This window comes from Gossypium arboreum, chromosome 11 (genome assembly GCF_025698485.1).
Source record: "Gossypium arboreum isolate Shixiya-1 chromosome 11, ASM2569848v2, whole genome shotgun sequence".
Classification (NCBI taxonomy): domain Eukaryota; kingdom Viridiplantae; phylum Streptophyta; class Magnoliopsida; order Malvales; family Malvaceae; genus Gossypium; species Gossypium arboreum.
The window spans coordinates 31,819,664-31,833,798 of NC_069080.1; the positions used below are offsets into that span (position 1 = coordinate 31,819,664).

General features: G+C 31.8%; 1 protein-coding gene across 3 annotated transcripts; it reads right to left on the minus strand.

Moving 5' to 3' along the window:
• Nucleotides 1-3,792: 3,792 nt before the first annotated feature.
• Nucleotides 3,793-8,737, minus strand: LOC108450442 (uncharacterized). 3 transcript variants are annotated; one of them, XM_017748070.2, is made up of 12 exons: nucleotides 8,169-8,727; nucleotides 7,942-8,043; nucleotides 6,953-7,033; nucleotides 6,752-6,861; nucleotides 6,512-6,647; nucleotides 6,260-6,358; nucleotides 5,860-5,947; nucleotides 5,351-5,763; nucleotides 5,117-5,275; nucleotides 4,804-5,001; nucleotides 4,334-4,660; nucleotides 3,793-4,155 (listed from the first exon to the last, which is right to left on the minus strand). In XM_017748070.2, the coding sequence occupies exons 1-12, from the start codon at nucleotides 8,442-8,444 to the stop codon at nucleotides 4,063-4,065; spliced, it is 2,082 nt and encodes a 693-aa protein (XP_017603559.1). In that variant the 5' UTR covers nucleotides 8,445-8,727; the 3' UTR covers nucleotides 3,793-4,062. The 3 variants fall into 3 exon arrangements, with proteins under 3 accessions (XP_017603559.1, XP_017603555.1, XP_017603560.1); XM_017748066.2 differs by having other exon boundaries at nucleotides 5,842-5,947; nucleotides 8,169-8,726; XM_017748071.2 differs by lacking the exon at nucleotides 3,793-4,155 and having other exon boundaries at nucleotides 4,490-4,643; nucleotides 5,842-5,947; nucleotides 8,169-8,737.
• Between the last annotated feature and the right edge of the window lie 5,398 nt (nucleotides 8,738-14,135).

Below are 14,135 nucleotides of genomic sequence, written 5' to 3' on the forward strand. Positions count from 1 at the left end.
TAGATACATATATATAAAAATAATATACATAGCAAATGCTTACAAAGATATACATAGTATATATTGAAAATGAATAAACAAAACATACAAACATACAAAGTAATAATTAAAAACAATGCATGATATACAACAAAGTAATACAATATCAATGTACATGTTCATAAAATGTAATATCAAATAATAAATATAAAATGACATTTATACATGATATATGCAATATAAAATAAAATGAAATGAGCTATTGTTATACATATAACACAAATAAAACATGATATTTAATAATAATTTTAAAATAGAATTTAATATACAATATATATTAACAAAATATTTATAAAAGAATAATAATTATATATATAAAATATATTAGTTTAAAAGTATATAAAAGAACTCATAATATAAAATATCATTTTAAAATGAAATAATACATAATAAATAATTAATTAATAATTAAATATATGTATAATATGGGTTAAAATATAATTTAATTTACAAATTTTAAAATTATAAATAATATAATGAATAATATAAACGTAAATAATATAATAGATAATATATGATATATATAACCTATAAAAATAATAAATAATATAGAATAAAAATATAATAAATGTATAGGAAATAAGAAATATAATAGCATAAAAATGGCATAATGTAAAAAATGAAAGTATATATGTAAAAACAATGTATATAAATAATTAATAAATATATAATACAAGTAAAAATATAATAATGATATAAAAATGATAATGTAAAACAATAATAATAATTTGTGAAAATAAAACATAACAAATAATAATATATATAATAAAATAATTTTATAATATATAATATAAAAATAAGGTATAAAAATAAAACAATTAACAATATATAAAAAAATATATATACATATATAATAATAAATAATAAAAATAAACATATAGGGTTAAATTTGAAGTTCAATAAAATTACAAGGCAAATTTTACAAAAATAAAGCTGAATTAAGGTCCTAATTAAAACACGCGCAAAACCAAAGGGATTCATTGGGCAAATTGCCCTATTCCCAAAATGACTGCGTTTTAATCTTAGACTTAAAACAGCTACTGTAGGGACTAAATTAAAACTAAAACAAAATATCAGGGCTGAAGCATAAATAAAATAAAACAAATTATAATCATAAAAAGGGTGGAGGGACTAATTAGGTAATTAACCTAATTCTCAAAAACACGCGGATCCTCCCTGGGTAATCGGGTCAACACGCAGATCCTGGGGTATGATACGACACCGTTTTGGCGTTTATTATTCTAAGCCATACGTCGTCGTTTTGCTGGGGCTATATAAACTAAAACTTTAGCCCAAAAATCATTTTGCACTGGGATTTTTTTAAAAAAGGCTTGAAATTCTCTGCAGAGGGGAAGAAGGGGGTCCCTGGCTTTGGCCTCCGGCCACCAGGTCAGATGTTGCCCACGCTACCACGCCGTCGTCTGCTGGACTGAAGGTTTAAAAAACCTTCGTCCTTCCACAGGTAACCTCTTCTCTCTTAAAACTTTACTCGTATATGCTAAAACAATTCATATATACATGTGTTCAAAGATAAAGAAGAAGATAGACGGTTAAATCACCTTTTTTGAAACTGTTGTTATTTCTTTGAATGTGTAAGTATCTTTCTATCCCCTCCAAAAAAAGGTTTTCTCTTTACATTGTTTGATTCGGGCTTTTATAGCCACCACTGCTATTACATAAACTAGGAAAGAAATCTTTTTATATCTTTCCATATTTGTTTTGCTTGCTGCTGTGGTTCTTTCCTTCTTTTGCAGTTATCAAGAAGATTTAGCAACAATGATCATCGGTGTTAACTCAGGTATAGACCGCAGCATGATTCGAAGCCTGGAATCACGGCCTGGAATCACGGTGTTGATGGCGCAAGACGAACCGATGCATTGATTACAGTGTTTAGCTTCTGGAGCCTTCCATTTGCGGCGCCTAGGGTTTCTGAAACCCTAGGTCTCTCTGTTATCTGTTAACAATTTGGGCCAATTGGGCCTCGTTTGTTTTTTGGGTCTGGATATAAACGGGTCTTAGGTAGTTTAACTGGGTCATGGGTGTAACGGGTTATTGGATTAGTTTGGTGTGTCAGGGGTAGGACTGGTCTGTTAGGCTTTGGGCTAATGTGGTTGGGCCTGTAAATGGACTATAATAAAATAAACATTTATTTATTTTATTTTTTATTTTTGGGTTTTATTTAATTATGGACCCGGGCAAAAAATAGGTTCTACACATCCTATTAGTTAGCTATGTGAATTGACATAATGGAATTATAAAATATATTAATGATAAGTAACAATGATCATATTAGAATTGTTTAATGTAGCACGGACTTTGTTGTAAGTGGTACATGAAGATTGGTGAAGTTTTGGCGAAGCTTCCTTGTTGATAGAAGTCTTTTTTTATCTCTCAAAGATTTTATAAAATGGACTTTCTAGAGACCCTCAATGACCAATCCTGGCATGAATTGCTAAGGATTCGATAAGTCCAAAATTGATCCCTTCAGAAGTTTTAATTGGGCAAATGCGTCCATAGTGACTAGGATGGATATCTCGTATCCGAAAATTAGCAGTTCGCCCAGTCAATCCTCCGGGGCCCAAATAACTCAATTTTCTCCAATGCACTATTTGTGTCAATGGATTTGTTCGATCCAAAACTTGAGACAATGGGTGGAATCCGAAAAAGGATTCATAAGTGGTTGTTAATGGAGTCAAAATTACCAAATTCTGAGGAGTCAGTATCAATTTATGCCTAATTGCTCTTCATATAGTTCCTCTAACTACATTTTATAAATGAACTAGAGCCAATCCGAATTGATCTTGTAAGAGATCCGCTACAAAACGAATACGCTTATTTTTCAAATGATTCACATCGTCAAGTCTACCCATTCCAAATTTCATTCCAATCAAACGATCTGCAGCTGCCAATATATCTCGCGGTAACAAAAATATATTTTTCTTGGTAAAGTTTGAGATTTTTGTAACATTTTTTAATTTTTTTTCTTTTTTTGCATTTTGCTGATATCATGTATTGCTTGTTCATGTAACTTGAGGAATAAATTCATGAAACCTGAGGAGGGACTGTGAAGAGCTTCAATGAAGCTTAGTTAAAAGAGAGGTGAAAGAAAAAAAATCCCCTTATCATGAGCGATTTAGGAGAGTATTTAAGGAAAACACTTATGCACCCTATTAGTTGACTATGTGAATTGACATGATGGAATTATAAAATATATTAATGATAAGTAACAATCATATTAAAATTGTTTAATTTATCAGACTTTCTTGTGGGTGGGGCATTAAGATTGATAAAGTTTTGACAAGCGAAACTTGAGATATTTTTGTAAAATTTTCTTCATTTTTTTTATGCATTTTGTTGATATCAATGAAAAATAAAAAGATGGAGAGATAAGCCTAAGAGAAAGCCACGATTTCCTGGGAAAGCCACGATTTCCTGGGATACCTTCAGTACAACAAATCCTCAAACCAGTTAACAAAACCTAGGGATTTTAGATGAAGAAAAACAAAGTTTGTTATTGAGAATTTGAAAGGATTAAGAGGTGTTCACGGATGTTGAGGAACTAATACTTGGAAGACAAACAAAAACCCATTGATTTAGCTTTAGATTTTTTTTTTTTTTAAATTTGAGAACACTAAATTCAAAAAATACCAAAATAATAAACAAAAAGAAAGTTAAATACCAAATTGAGAGGAAGTTTAATTCTAATTCAAACAAACAAAAAAAATACTGTTAGGTGGATGCATGAAACATGCGTTTTTACAAGGACGGGAGACAAACTTGGTTTTTAATATATTGAAACTGATAGATCCTGCTATCAACCCGCAAATTCCATCTCCAGAAGTCGAGAAATGATGCAAGAAAAATCAAACTCATGCTGACATCGTCCCTTCCGAAGTATATATACACAATATATCACAAATACGAATTGAATAAATAAATATTATTCAATAATAATTAATAAACAAATAAATAAATAAATCATGATCAAAATGTCCTCTAGTGTTGTATTTTACATTTAAATATCTATGCAAATATTTGCTGGATTACGGTCTCAGCATTTCCATTGTATTGTGCAAGAAGATGGATAGCATCAGCCCTTGGCAATGCAAGAAATTCCTGCAAAAATAATATGGGATATAGGATAAGTAAATCATTATGATTCTTTTAATTACTATCCGTCCTTGAAAAAATATGCAGAAGCTGATTGCATTACGAATATATGAAAGAAGCGGTTAACCAGAGTGACATAATGTTTAAGGAAGAAAATTGATGAAGCTTTAAAGTTTTAACTTACCATTACTTTAAGTATTGCATTCTCATCGCAGATAACATCTCTTGATGATGCTTGATTTGGACTTCCACCGTCATCTGATAAACGGGTTGTTGATGAGATAGTAACTTGTGAAGACCCAAGGTTGCAGCTTTCAGTATTTGACTTTGAAGACGCCAAGGAAGTTAGAACAGGAGTACTATTTTCCTTCAAAGAATCAATTCTCAGGAGACTTTCAAATCGATCTTTACACATTTGAAGTTTGAACCATTCGGTATGTGTGTAAAGGGTTGCTTTCATTATCCTCACAAGCTGAGGCTCTTCAATCCCAAGCCTTTTCCCAAAAGCAACCTAACCAAGAGTATTTTTATGTGGAAAAAGGAAAATATTTGTATATATAATCAACCAACACTCCAGAGATAACAGGTTCATTAATAATAACCAATGGCTACTACAACTAGGGAAGACTATGCATAATTCAAAACTTAAGGTACCTGAAGTGAAGTTGCAAGAGCATGTAAGGGCAAGCCTGTCACAAGTGCATCTTCATTTGGCCGAAGCAGTGACAACAAAGTCTCCTTCAAGGGCTTCAGCAAATTGGGGTCACTGGCAGCTAAGGGACCTAAATGGGAGCATGCAACCTTTAGAGCACCAGAGTGATCACCCAATCCAACCAGTTTCAGAAATTCAACCTAAAACAAACACAACAATCAAACCAACCATTCTATGCATCTTATTGACAATTGAGACAGAAATTCACGCTGAATGTTCACTTAATGAAGCCACTCCAGTGTAAAATCAAATGACCTGCTTCAGTTGGAATAACAAAACTGGATTTTGTGCAAAGAAGTTTGGGTCCAATGCATTAATTTCCTCCACAACCTCAGCAGCCATTCCTCTGCTAGCTAGTTCTTTCATCCCCAGAACAATTTCATATTTCTCTTCCCCATTGATATTTTCCACTCCCTGATGAATAAACTCATGCTGTTATCCCTATCAATCTATCATACGAGAAGTATCATAAAAAAATGCAAAATATACCTGTTGTGCTTTTGATATTGTTGCGCTGGCAACTTGCATTGCAGTGCTAACCTCTTGCTTGCTGCATCGGTTAAAATGTATATCAGAAATATGATCTAGTTCATCATGTCTTCCCCTCCATCTCTTGCGTTTACTTCTTTCACCAGCTACGTGGCTTCTGTTTCTCAGGAGCCTCAAATTTTCAGACTGATGTGACCCACTGGTGCTACAATCTTCGAGGTTGTTCGCTGGGTCAGAAGCATACCTTAATTCAACATCAGTGCCACGCATACTACTCATATCTGTAGTAGCAGAAGTTTCACTATTTGACCACTTAGCACTGCTATAATCCACATCGAGGGAACTGTCTTGTGTTGAATAACACCCAGACTCCAACAGATTACCTTTCAAAGGTTCTGAAAGTGTTTGCACTCCTGAGGAAGAATATGTTGATCAGCACTTCCACACATAAAGATACATATAGTGAAAAGAAATTGATGTTAGAATCTCACTAGATGGGATGAGACTACCAGATTCCACAATTCCCCTGTAAATACAGTACTCACGAACAAGTTCATCAAGCATGGCAGCATCCAACCTCATTCTACATATTTCATTCTGCATACATTGTCATAACATTAACAATCAATTACCCCCCAAAAAAATTGGAGGTACATATTACAATGGGCCTTCAGACTTGAAGTTAAAAGCAACTTTAACAAAGCAACTTTAACTATTGGTTTATTTATTTATTTTCCAAATTTTATCCAATGAAGAAACATATAAATTATTTAACATTGGCTTTGATTTATTAAATAAAACAGTTATCATATTTGATTGAACTTTAAAAGTACAGAGACAATGCAAAATCCAACTTCAAAAAAATAAGAATTATGAGGGAGGGATTAGATTCGTAAATGTTTCAAAAACCTGAAATGCCTGAAACAAATCCCCCTTGGCAAATCTCAAGCTATCAATAGCCCCTTGTCTTGTAAGCTCTACAGCATGCGCAAGTGCTTGTATATCCACCTGGATTTCAAAATCAACACAGAAATATAGAAGGCATCCATGTGAACTGGCAGAACACATAATACAGAAAATTCATGCATCAACCCATTTGAAAATACAAGTCATTTTATCCTCAAGAAACAAGTAAAAACGCCCTAGATAAGAAAACTGCACCTCATCAAATGGTTGTGCCTCATACAAACTCTCTTGAGGTATTGCAGGAGGATCACGTTCCTCAAGTAGCAATCTCTCAGTAAGATCTGAAATAGGTGATAAAATTCCTTGTCGAAAGCAAAATCCTTTATGAATGCTGAAAATGTAGGAAACCATTGTAAACTTATCAAAATCAATATAAGCACACTATCTCACAGAAAGTATCCCATGAGATTATATCTATTGAGAGTTGCTGTGTACCTTATCAAATATCTCAAGGTCATTGAAAAGATTGGATTATATGCATGTAAATGGGCTCTTAAAACAGAAGACATTAATCCAGCAATCTCATACCTCCTCTTCTCAGCCCACTGTGCACATTATAACAATTTCTTGTAAGCACAATACTCCTTTTCTCACCAATCATAGTAAGATTTACCATGGGAACAAATTCCAACTCACCTCATTTGCCACTGGGGAAGTCTGATCATCCTTGTCATATATAAAGGCAAGAAGAACATGCTTGAATTCCTCATATGCTTCCTTAAATACAGATGCAAAAATCTATCAGAACTCCCAAGTGAACAGAATATATTTCAATTGATCAATCGTCTTTTAGGCATGTTATACAGGCATTAAATTGATTCTATAAAAGTACTATAAGCAGCAGTCAGACCGCCAAATCCACCCCAAAAATGTCACCAAGTAACTGTACTTTAAGTTGAAAAACATTTCAGAGATTTGATTCTCCTTATCCTTGATTGTAAGTCAACTCTAAAACCCCAACAGCACTCCAAGTCTAAGATTGGATCACCTTATCCAAATGACTAGCTTTTAAATTTATGCACGTTCTATATGGTCAATAACATTGACACGTATCTGGGAAGTTCATTTTCCAGTTATAATGTCTAGTCTCTGAAGGTTTGAAAAAAATCAAACCTCCTCCAAATCTCAATTAAGAATTTCGTAGAACACGAGCATATAGGGTGACAGGAAGACAATTACCGCAGCTGCTAAAAGGTTCCCTTTTCATATTTTTAAAATTCCACTTCAAAATGGAATTCCCAACATCACACCAGCACCGTAACTCCCTATACTCTATCTCCATTATTTACCAGAATCAAATAAAAGACCCACATCAGAAGAATAGCACAATCTTTTCAAACCAGATTAAGGATTAAGAAAATATACAAAGCACTTTAGCTGACAATAAGATGCCCTTCACTACAATGAAACTTTAAAGACCACACCTTGCATGTATCATACTATTCCTCTTAATTAATTCAAATAAAAACGGCGATGAATAAAAGAATAATACTAAATCAAGGTTCCTCAAATTTAAAAAAGAAAAAAAGAAAAAAAGAAAAAAAAAAGTAGTATCTTAGGCGTCCAAATATTAAATTAAAAGGCAAAAAAAAAACGAAAAAAAAAACAAAGGAAGATGACATTACTGGATAGGCATTGAGAGCACAAGGAGCAAGAAACGTCCTTAAGTAATCAATTGCAGGGCCACGATCCTCCGTAGTTCCTTCCCTCAATAATTCAATAAATTTCTTCAAAAGAAAACAAAACTTCAATCAAAGATGTAAAATTTAAAACTCCAAAAACGAAGGAACTAATTACAGCTAAAGCACATTCTAATTAATAAAAAATAATAAGAGAGGAGTAGGAGATTAACCTGTTTCTGTAACCGAAAGAGAAGGCGATGATCTTCCAGGACAAAAGGAGCATGAACTCGGAAGAGATCGATGGCGGCGTCAACGTCACCGGCCTCTAAAGAGCGTCTGATCTGGCGAATGATTAACCTGGAATGATAAGAAGAGGAAGAGAGGGAAGGGGAAGAGGAGAGAGAAGGCGAAGAGGGTGGGGAAGAGTCCTCGATCAAGTTTTCTGATTTGGCGAAATCGATGATGAGAGCGTCGAGTGCTTCCCAGTTGACAGGGGAAGAGTCCATGTGTGTTTGGTTAATTTTCTGGGGAAAAGTTTTTTGAGAGAGAATAGAAAAAGTGTAAAATGTTAAAATTGCTGATTCTGTTTGTTTTTTCAATCTTCTTGTGTGTGGATTTGGAAAAGGAAAAGAGCAAAATCCCCCATGAAGCAATAATGGCGGCGGATAAGAGGTTGAAAAACTGGAATTTGGGGGTTATATAGGAGCCATGTGGCTGTTATTTTCTTTCTTTCTATTAGTTTTACTAGTGTTATCTCCGGTATTTGAAACTGCACGTCGCGTGGATATTATCTTTTATGAATCCCGGATTGTTTTTCCATTTTCCTTTCTTTATATTTTGAAATTAAAATTTTGATTAAAATGTATTATAAGTTTATATACACTTAATAAATTTAGATTTTAGATTTTAGATTTTATACTTTTATTTTTAACAATATAATCTTTCTATTTTTCAAATTTTGAAATTTCAGTTTAATTGTTAATATTGTTAAATTTTTTATCAAATTTGTTATTCTGAAATTTTGAAATAAAAATAATAATTAGTTGTTAACCATGTAATTAAAAATTATTTTATAATGGGGTTGAATTTAACAAAATAATTTTAATAATGTTAAAAGTTAGATATAGATTTTAAAATCTTAAAAAAGTAAAAAGAATAAATTTCTACTTAAAAGACTAAATGTCAAATTTATAAGAATATAAAACTTATTGCATTTTTAACCTAAAATTTTTCAACAAAGAAATTTTCACCATACATAAACTGATAGTTCGGAAAAATTAAGGAAAATGTTGATTTAAAGTAAAAATTAAGGGCAAAATTAGGGGAAAATGTTGATTTAAAATAAAAATTAAGGAATTGAGACTATTTTTGAGAAAAATTAAGAATTTAGGCCAACTTTGCAAGACGTAACTCTCGCGTAAGTAAAAATGCATTATGTTAAACACATTTTCATTGAAATCACATTCAATAGGGCGTGTTTTTGCCTACATGACACCAACGCTCTACAAAACATTTAGAAAAAAAAAATATTAAGCTAGAATCATTAGATCTTATCGATTAGAAAATCTAGAAACTATTGAATCAATGATAAAATAAATATGTAATTTAAAAAAAAAAAGTTAAATAACCTAACGACTAACCCTCCCTCCATCCCTATATAAACCCTTTGCATTTCAATTCTTTCTCACTTAATTTCATCAAATCCAAATTCTAATTTTATTCTCAAAATCATCTTCCTCTCAATTTTCTATTTCAATCTAAATAAAATCTAAAATATATTTTCTTTTGTTACAAGATATTAGTAATTTCATGCCTTTGTTTAATTTTAATAATTTCAAATATCTCAAGTAACATAATGTAATTTTATCATCTCAAATATCTCAAGTAACAATAGGTTTAATAATAGGGCCAAATTATATTATACGATTTAACAATATTTTTATGTCAAATAAATTATTAATTTAATGGTATTTTAATAATGTTATAAAATTTAATTTTTTATTCATTAAATTAAATTTTTATATTGCATAAATTAATTTGATAAACGTTATGTGTTTTAAAAATGTCAATGACACTAATTTACATGGATCATAAACACATATCCAATGTCCAATTACGATGATATGAGAATATTATTATATTTTTTATTTTGTTAATAGCATTATTAAGTTTTTGAAATTTATTTAGTATTTTGATTGTGTTTTGTATTTATATAATTAGGACGAAGAACTAATTATTGAAACCTATACACACAATTTAAGTCTCAACTTGACCTGAATAATTGGGTCCATATCTTGAGTATTACATCTTGACACTTAACAAATTATCGAAATAGACATTTCCTACTCTGCGGACACCGCTATTTTATTTCTATACCTTTTGCTACAATATTTTCTGTCCAAACGTTTGCACGTTTAGCGGCGATCAGCAACCCATCTAAAGAATGCACAAGATTATCGACCTAAACATACAAGAGGAGAACGATCCAACTACACTTCACTATACCATTAAAAAAAAGTAGTTCTATCTCTTATCTATAGTGGGAGCACATACGGACAATGTGCAATCAAAAGTGATGGGAGTTACATAAAAACTTTTTAGTTTTATGTGCAATTGTTTTTATTTATTTTTATTGTTTTTTTTGTTGAATTTTTTTTTCTTTTGTGTGCATTGTGCTTGAACTGGCAGTACTGCAAGTGATTGGTTAACAGCATGTTAATAGGATTGGTTGCATAGAACTTGTAAATTTAACATGATAGTAAGATATTCTAGGTTGTTAAAATCTAGACTAGTTAGTTCATTCTATTACACTGTAAATAGGTAAAAATTGATAGAGTGTACCAAATGATGAATGAATACATCGGGAAACAGGTATGTTGTTTGAATTGTAGGAAGTTATAATTTTATAACTTCTATGATTGAATCTATGAATATTGAGGTGCCTAGGGATGACTTAATGCATTGTTTGGTAAAAAATAGTGCCAAAAAGCTAACCATATGCATTTATACCCTAGTACTGATATTTAAGCCTAATTCGCTTTTTGATGAGCCTTAGTATGAAACCTTGAGCTGAAAATAAAAGTTGTTTACCCTTTCTTGGTCCTTGAATTAATGCGCAAATTTAGACGTCGGCTCACAAATATTAAGGGCTAGGTAGATACATCAAAGAAGTTTCAAAAAAATGTAGAATGTAAAAGTAAAAAACGATATGATATAGTAATTATATGTTTCTTGCGGTTAAGTGCATAAATGAAAAATAGTCAGAGACCAAAAGTATTGTGAGGGGTAAAAGCAAAGCGAGAGATATAAAAGCATGGAATAGGTTTAAAAGCAGTGTAAGTGAAAAATAGTGAAATAAAGTGATCCCTTAAAGATCATTAATGCTTTGGAAGTTTTCATTCATGTTGCACAAAACTCGCTAAGCTGACTATACTTACCAATATTATACTGTGTATACACATATGGAGAGAAAAGGAAGGTGAGAGAAGGGGATATAAGGAGGTAAGTCGAAAATTATACCAGGGATGCATAGGGAATAATATCATGTGCCAAACTACTTTTGTGCTTGAACCATTTTGTGTGCCTTGTTCTTGAATTCTGAGCCAACCTTCAGCCTTAGAACATTACAAGTCGAAAAGTCCTATGTCACTTAGCTGACTCTCTCTATGGATGAAAATCATGATAAGTATGTGAAAATGTAATTGCTTGCATTCTTCTAACATAAATGCCATAATTGTGTAGTTGTTCTGATGGAGTCATATGCTTAGTTATCTTTCTACTTATTTATATTGTAATTTAATGAACTCTCATTTTTTAAATTAAAAATTGTAAGTAGTTTACATATCATGTCGAAATTGCATGTTTAAAAAACCTTAATGTTATCCATGTTTTGAACTAAACAATTGTATGAAACGTGCTCAAGGTACGTCTTTTCTTTTTTTTTTTTCATGTGAGGGTCTTGTTTTCTTGAAGAGAAGCAATGAGTTAAGTATGGGGGAATTTGATCTGCCATAATTCGTTGTGACAAATTGAGCTCTTTTCGTCACTGAATGAGTTTTTATTCAATTAATTTGTTAGATTTTTAATTAGTTTCTCTATTTATTGCGATTATATTCAAATTTAATAAAATGAGCATTTTAGGGTGTTTTATGATTTGTTAGGCGAATCTGAGCCTAAGGGAAGACTAATGTGTTGACTGAGTATGTAGGACATTGCTTTAGACCGATAAGTCAGCGGGTTGCCCAAGATGTCACAACACCTAACTTTGAAACTACCTAAGAGCATTAAGGCATCAATATCGCTATAGCCAAACCTCCGTGTTGCAGCATCCAACTTTGAAGCAAGAGTTATTATATTCAAATTTCAATGTTGCGACAACCACTTTGAAATGTCATAACATCCAACTTCGCACCTACAAAGGGAAAACCCAACCTTTAATGTCACAACAACAACAATTCAGTGTCACAACAACAAACTTTGAACCAAATAGGGGAATTATTCGATGTTTAATGTCTGGACATCGACTATAGGGTATCGCGATAGTAGTTAGACAAGGCCCAATTATCAGCCAAGGGTGTTTTTTTGTCTCCCACCCCAAAAATCTGGTTAGTAGAATCGGGTAATTAAGTTGTGAGCTCGAGAGAGATATCAGAATTAGGGTCGTAGTTATTAATTAAAATAATAATAATAATATAATAGTAATAATAACCAAGTTAATGAATATATGTGTTAGTAGGGATTAAATTGAAAAAAAATTGAATTAGAGGTCGAAAGTGAAAATAGGGGACTTTAATTGAAATGGGAGTTATTAGAAAAAGAGGAAGAATGGGAAAGGGCCATAGGGGAAATAAACCAAATTTTGAAAATTGGTTGGCTATAGAAGAACACCCACCGTCCCTTCCTTCCACGTTTCCATTCATTTGAAAAGTTTGTTAGATCCAAATTAGGAGTTTTCTCTTAAAATTCTCTCAACTATTCTGATTTTCTAAGCATCCAAACACATTTTTCTTCTCTAATTTCAAAAGAAACTCTCCTTTTCTCTTTCAACTTTCTATTATTTCTTAACACTTTTTTGCTCAAAATCGATCCAAATCTTGTGGAGTTCTTCAAATCAAAGGCAATAATTTGATTTCTCATGGTTTAAAAAGATAATATGTATCAAGTTTTTATAGATCTAATTGATGGTCACTAAACTAACAATAAATACGACAACGACAAGTGCACCTATCAAAACAATAGTATAGCTATGGTGAGTAGAGAATATTGTATCCACAAGGACTAAAAGTATTCTTAATTTCAGTTTTTCTATTATTTAGCCAACAATTTGGAGTGATGTGTTTTAATCTAAATTTACTAAACTAATTTAACTAAGAACGCAACAAAGAATGATTCAAGGAAATAATCGAATATTAACCAATGAGATAGATAATACCCAAGAAAGATTCCACCTATTATTATGAATATCAATTAAACGATTTATTCACTTATGCCTTGATCCGTAGAAATTCCTAAATTATGTTAATATCTCTTTCAAGAGTAAGAACAACTGACTCTAGGTTGATTAAATGAAATTTCTTTCTAATTAAAACCCCTATCATCTCATTAACTCGATCTATACATTTCCCTATTAGATTTGACTCTAATCTAATAGGTTTATGTCGTCCTATTTCTAGGATTGCATGCAAATCCACTCAATTATGCTAGATCTACTCTTAAACAGGGAGTTTTCCTCCACTAAATTAAGCACATTAAATAAAAGGAACAAGCATACATAATTGAGAACAAGAATCAAGTATTTATCACATAAAAACAAATATTCAATAAAAAGATTCATCATAGGTTTCATCCTCGCTAGGTATCTAGGGAACTAATTCATAATCATAAATAGAAACATCTTAAAGTTAGAATAACCACAAGATGTAAAAAACTCAATAAAAATTCACAAGAAATTTAAAAGAGATCTTCGATCTTGATAGAGATCTGCTTCCGAGTTGATTCCGATGGTGTTCTTTTGAGCGTTTCCTTCGATCTTCTCTGATGCTTCCTTATGTCTTCTTCTAATTAGTATTTATGGACTTTAGAATGCTCAAAAAGCCTAAAAATTGTGTTTTTCCACGTATTTGGGAAGTAGGGTGCGAAATCGACACGGGCTGGCACATTGGCGTGTGTGTAACAGCTCGAATTTCAGTGGTGTCAGA

What these genes read in the sequence shown, in the direction of transcription:
- LOC108450442 (XM_017748066.2), bottom strand. Translation starts at nt 8,444, where the DNA reads ATGGACTCTTCCCCTGTCAACTGGGAAGCACTCGACGCTCTCATCATC. An exon ending in ACCTTGAGATATTTGATAAG is followed by an intron (nt 6,648 to 6,751) that starts GTACACAGCAAC and finishes CTACATTTTCAG; the next exon opens with CATTCATAAAGGATTTTGCT. An exon ending in TGTTATTCCAACTGAAGCAG is followed by an intron (nt 5,002 to 5,116) that starts GTCATTTGATTT and finishes TGTTTGTTTTAG; the next exon opens with GTTGAATTTCTGAAACTGGT.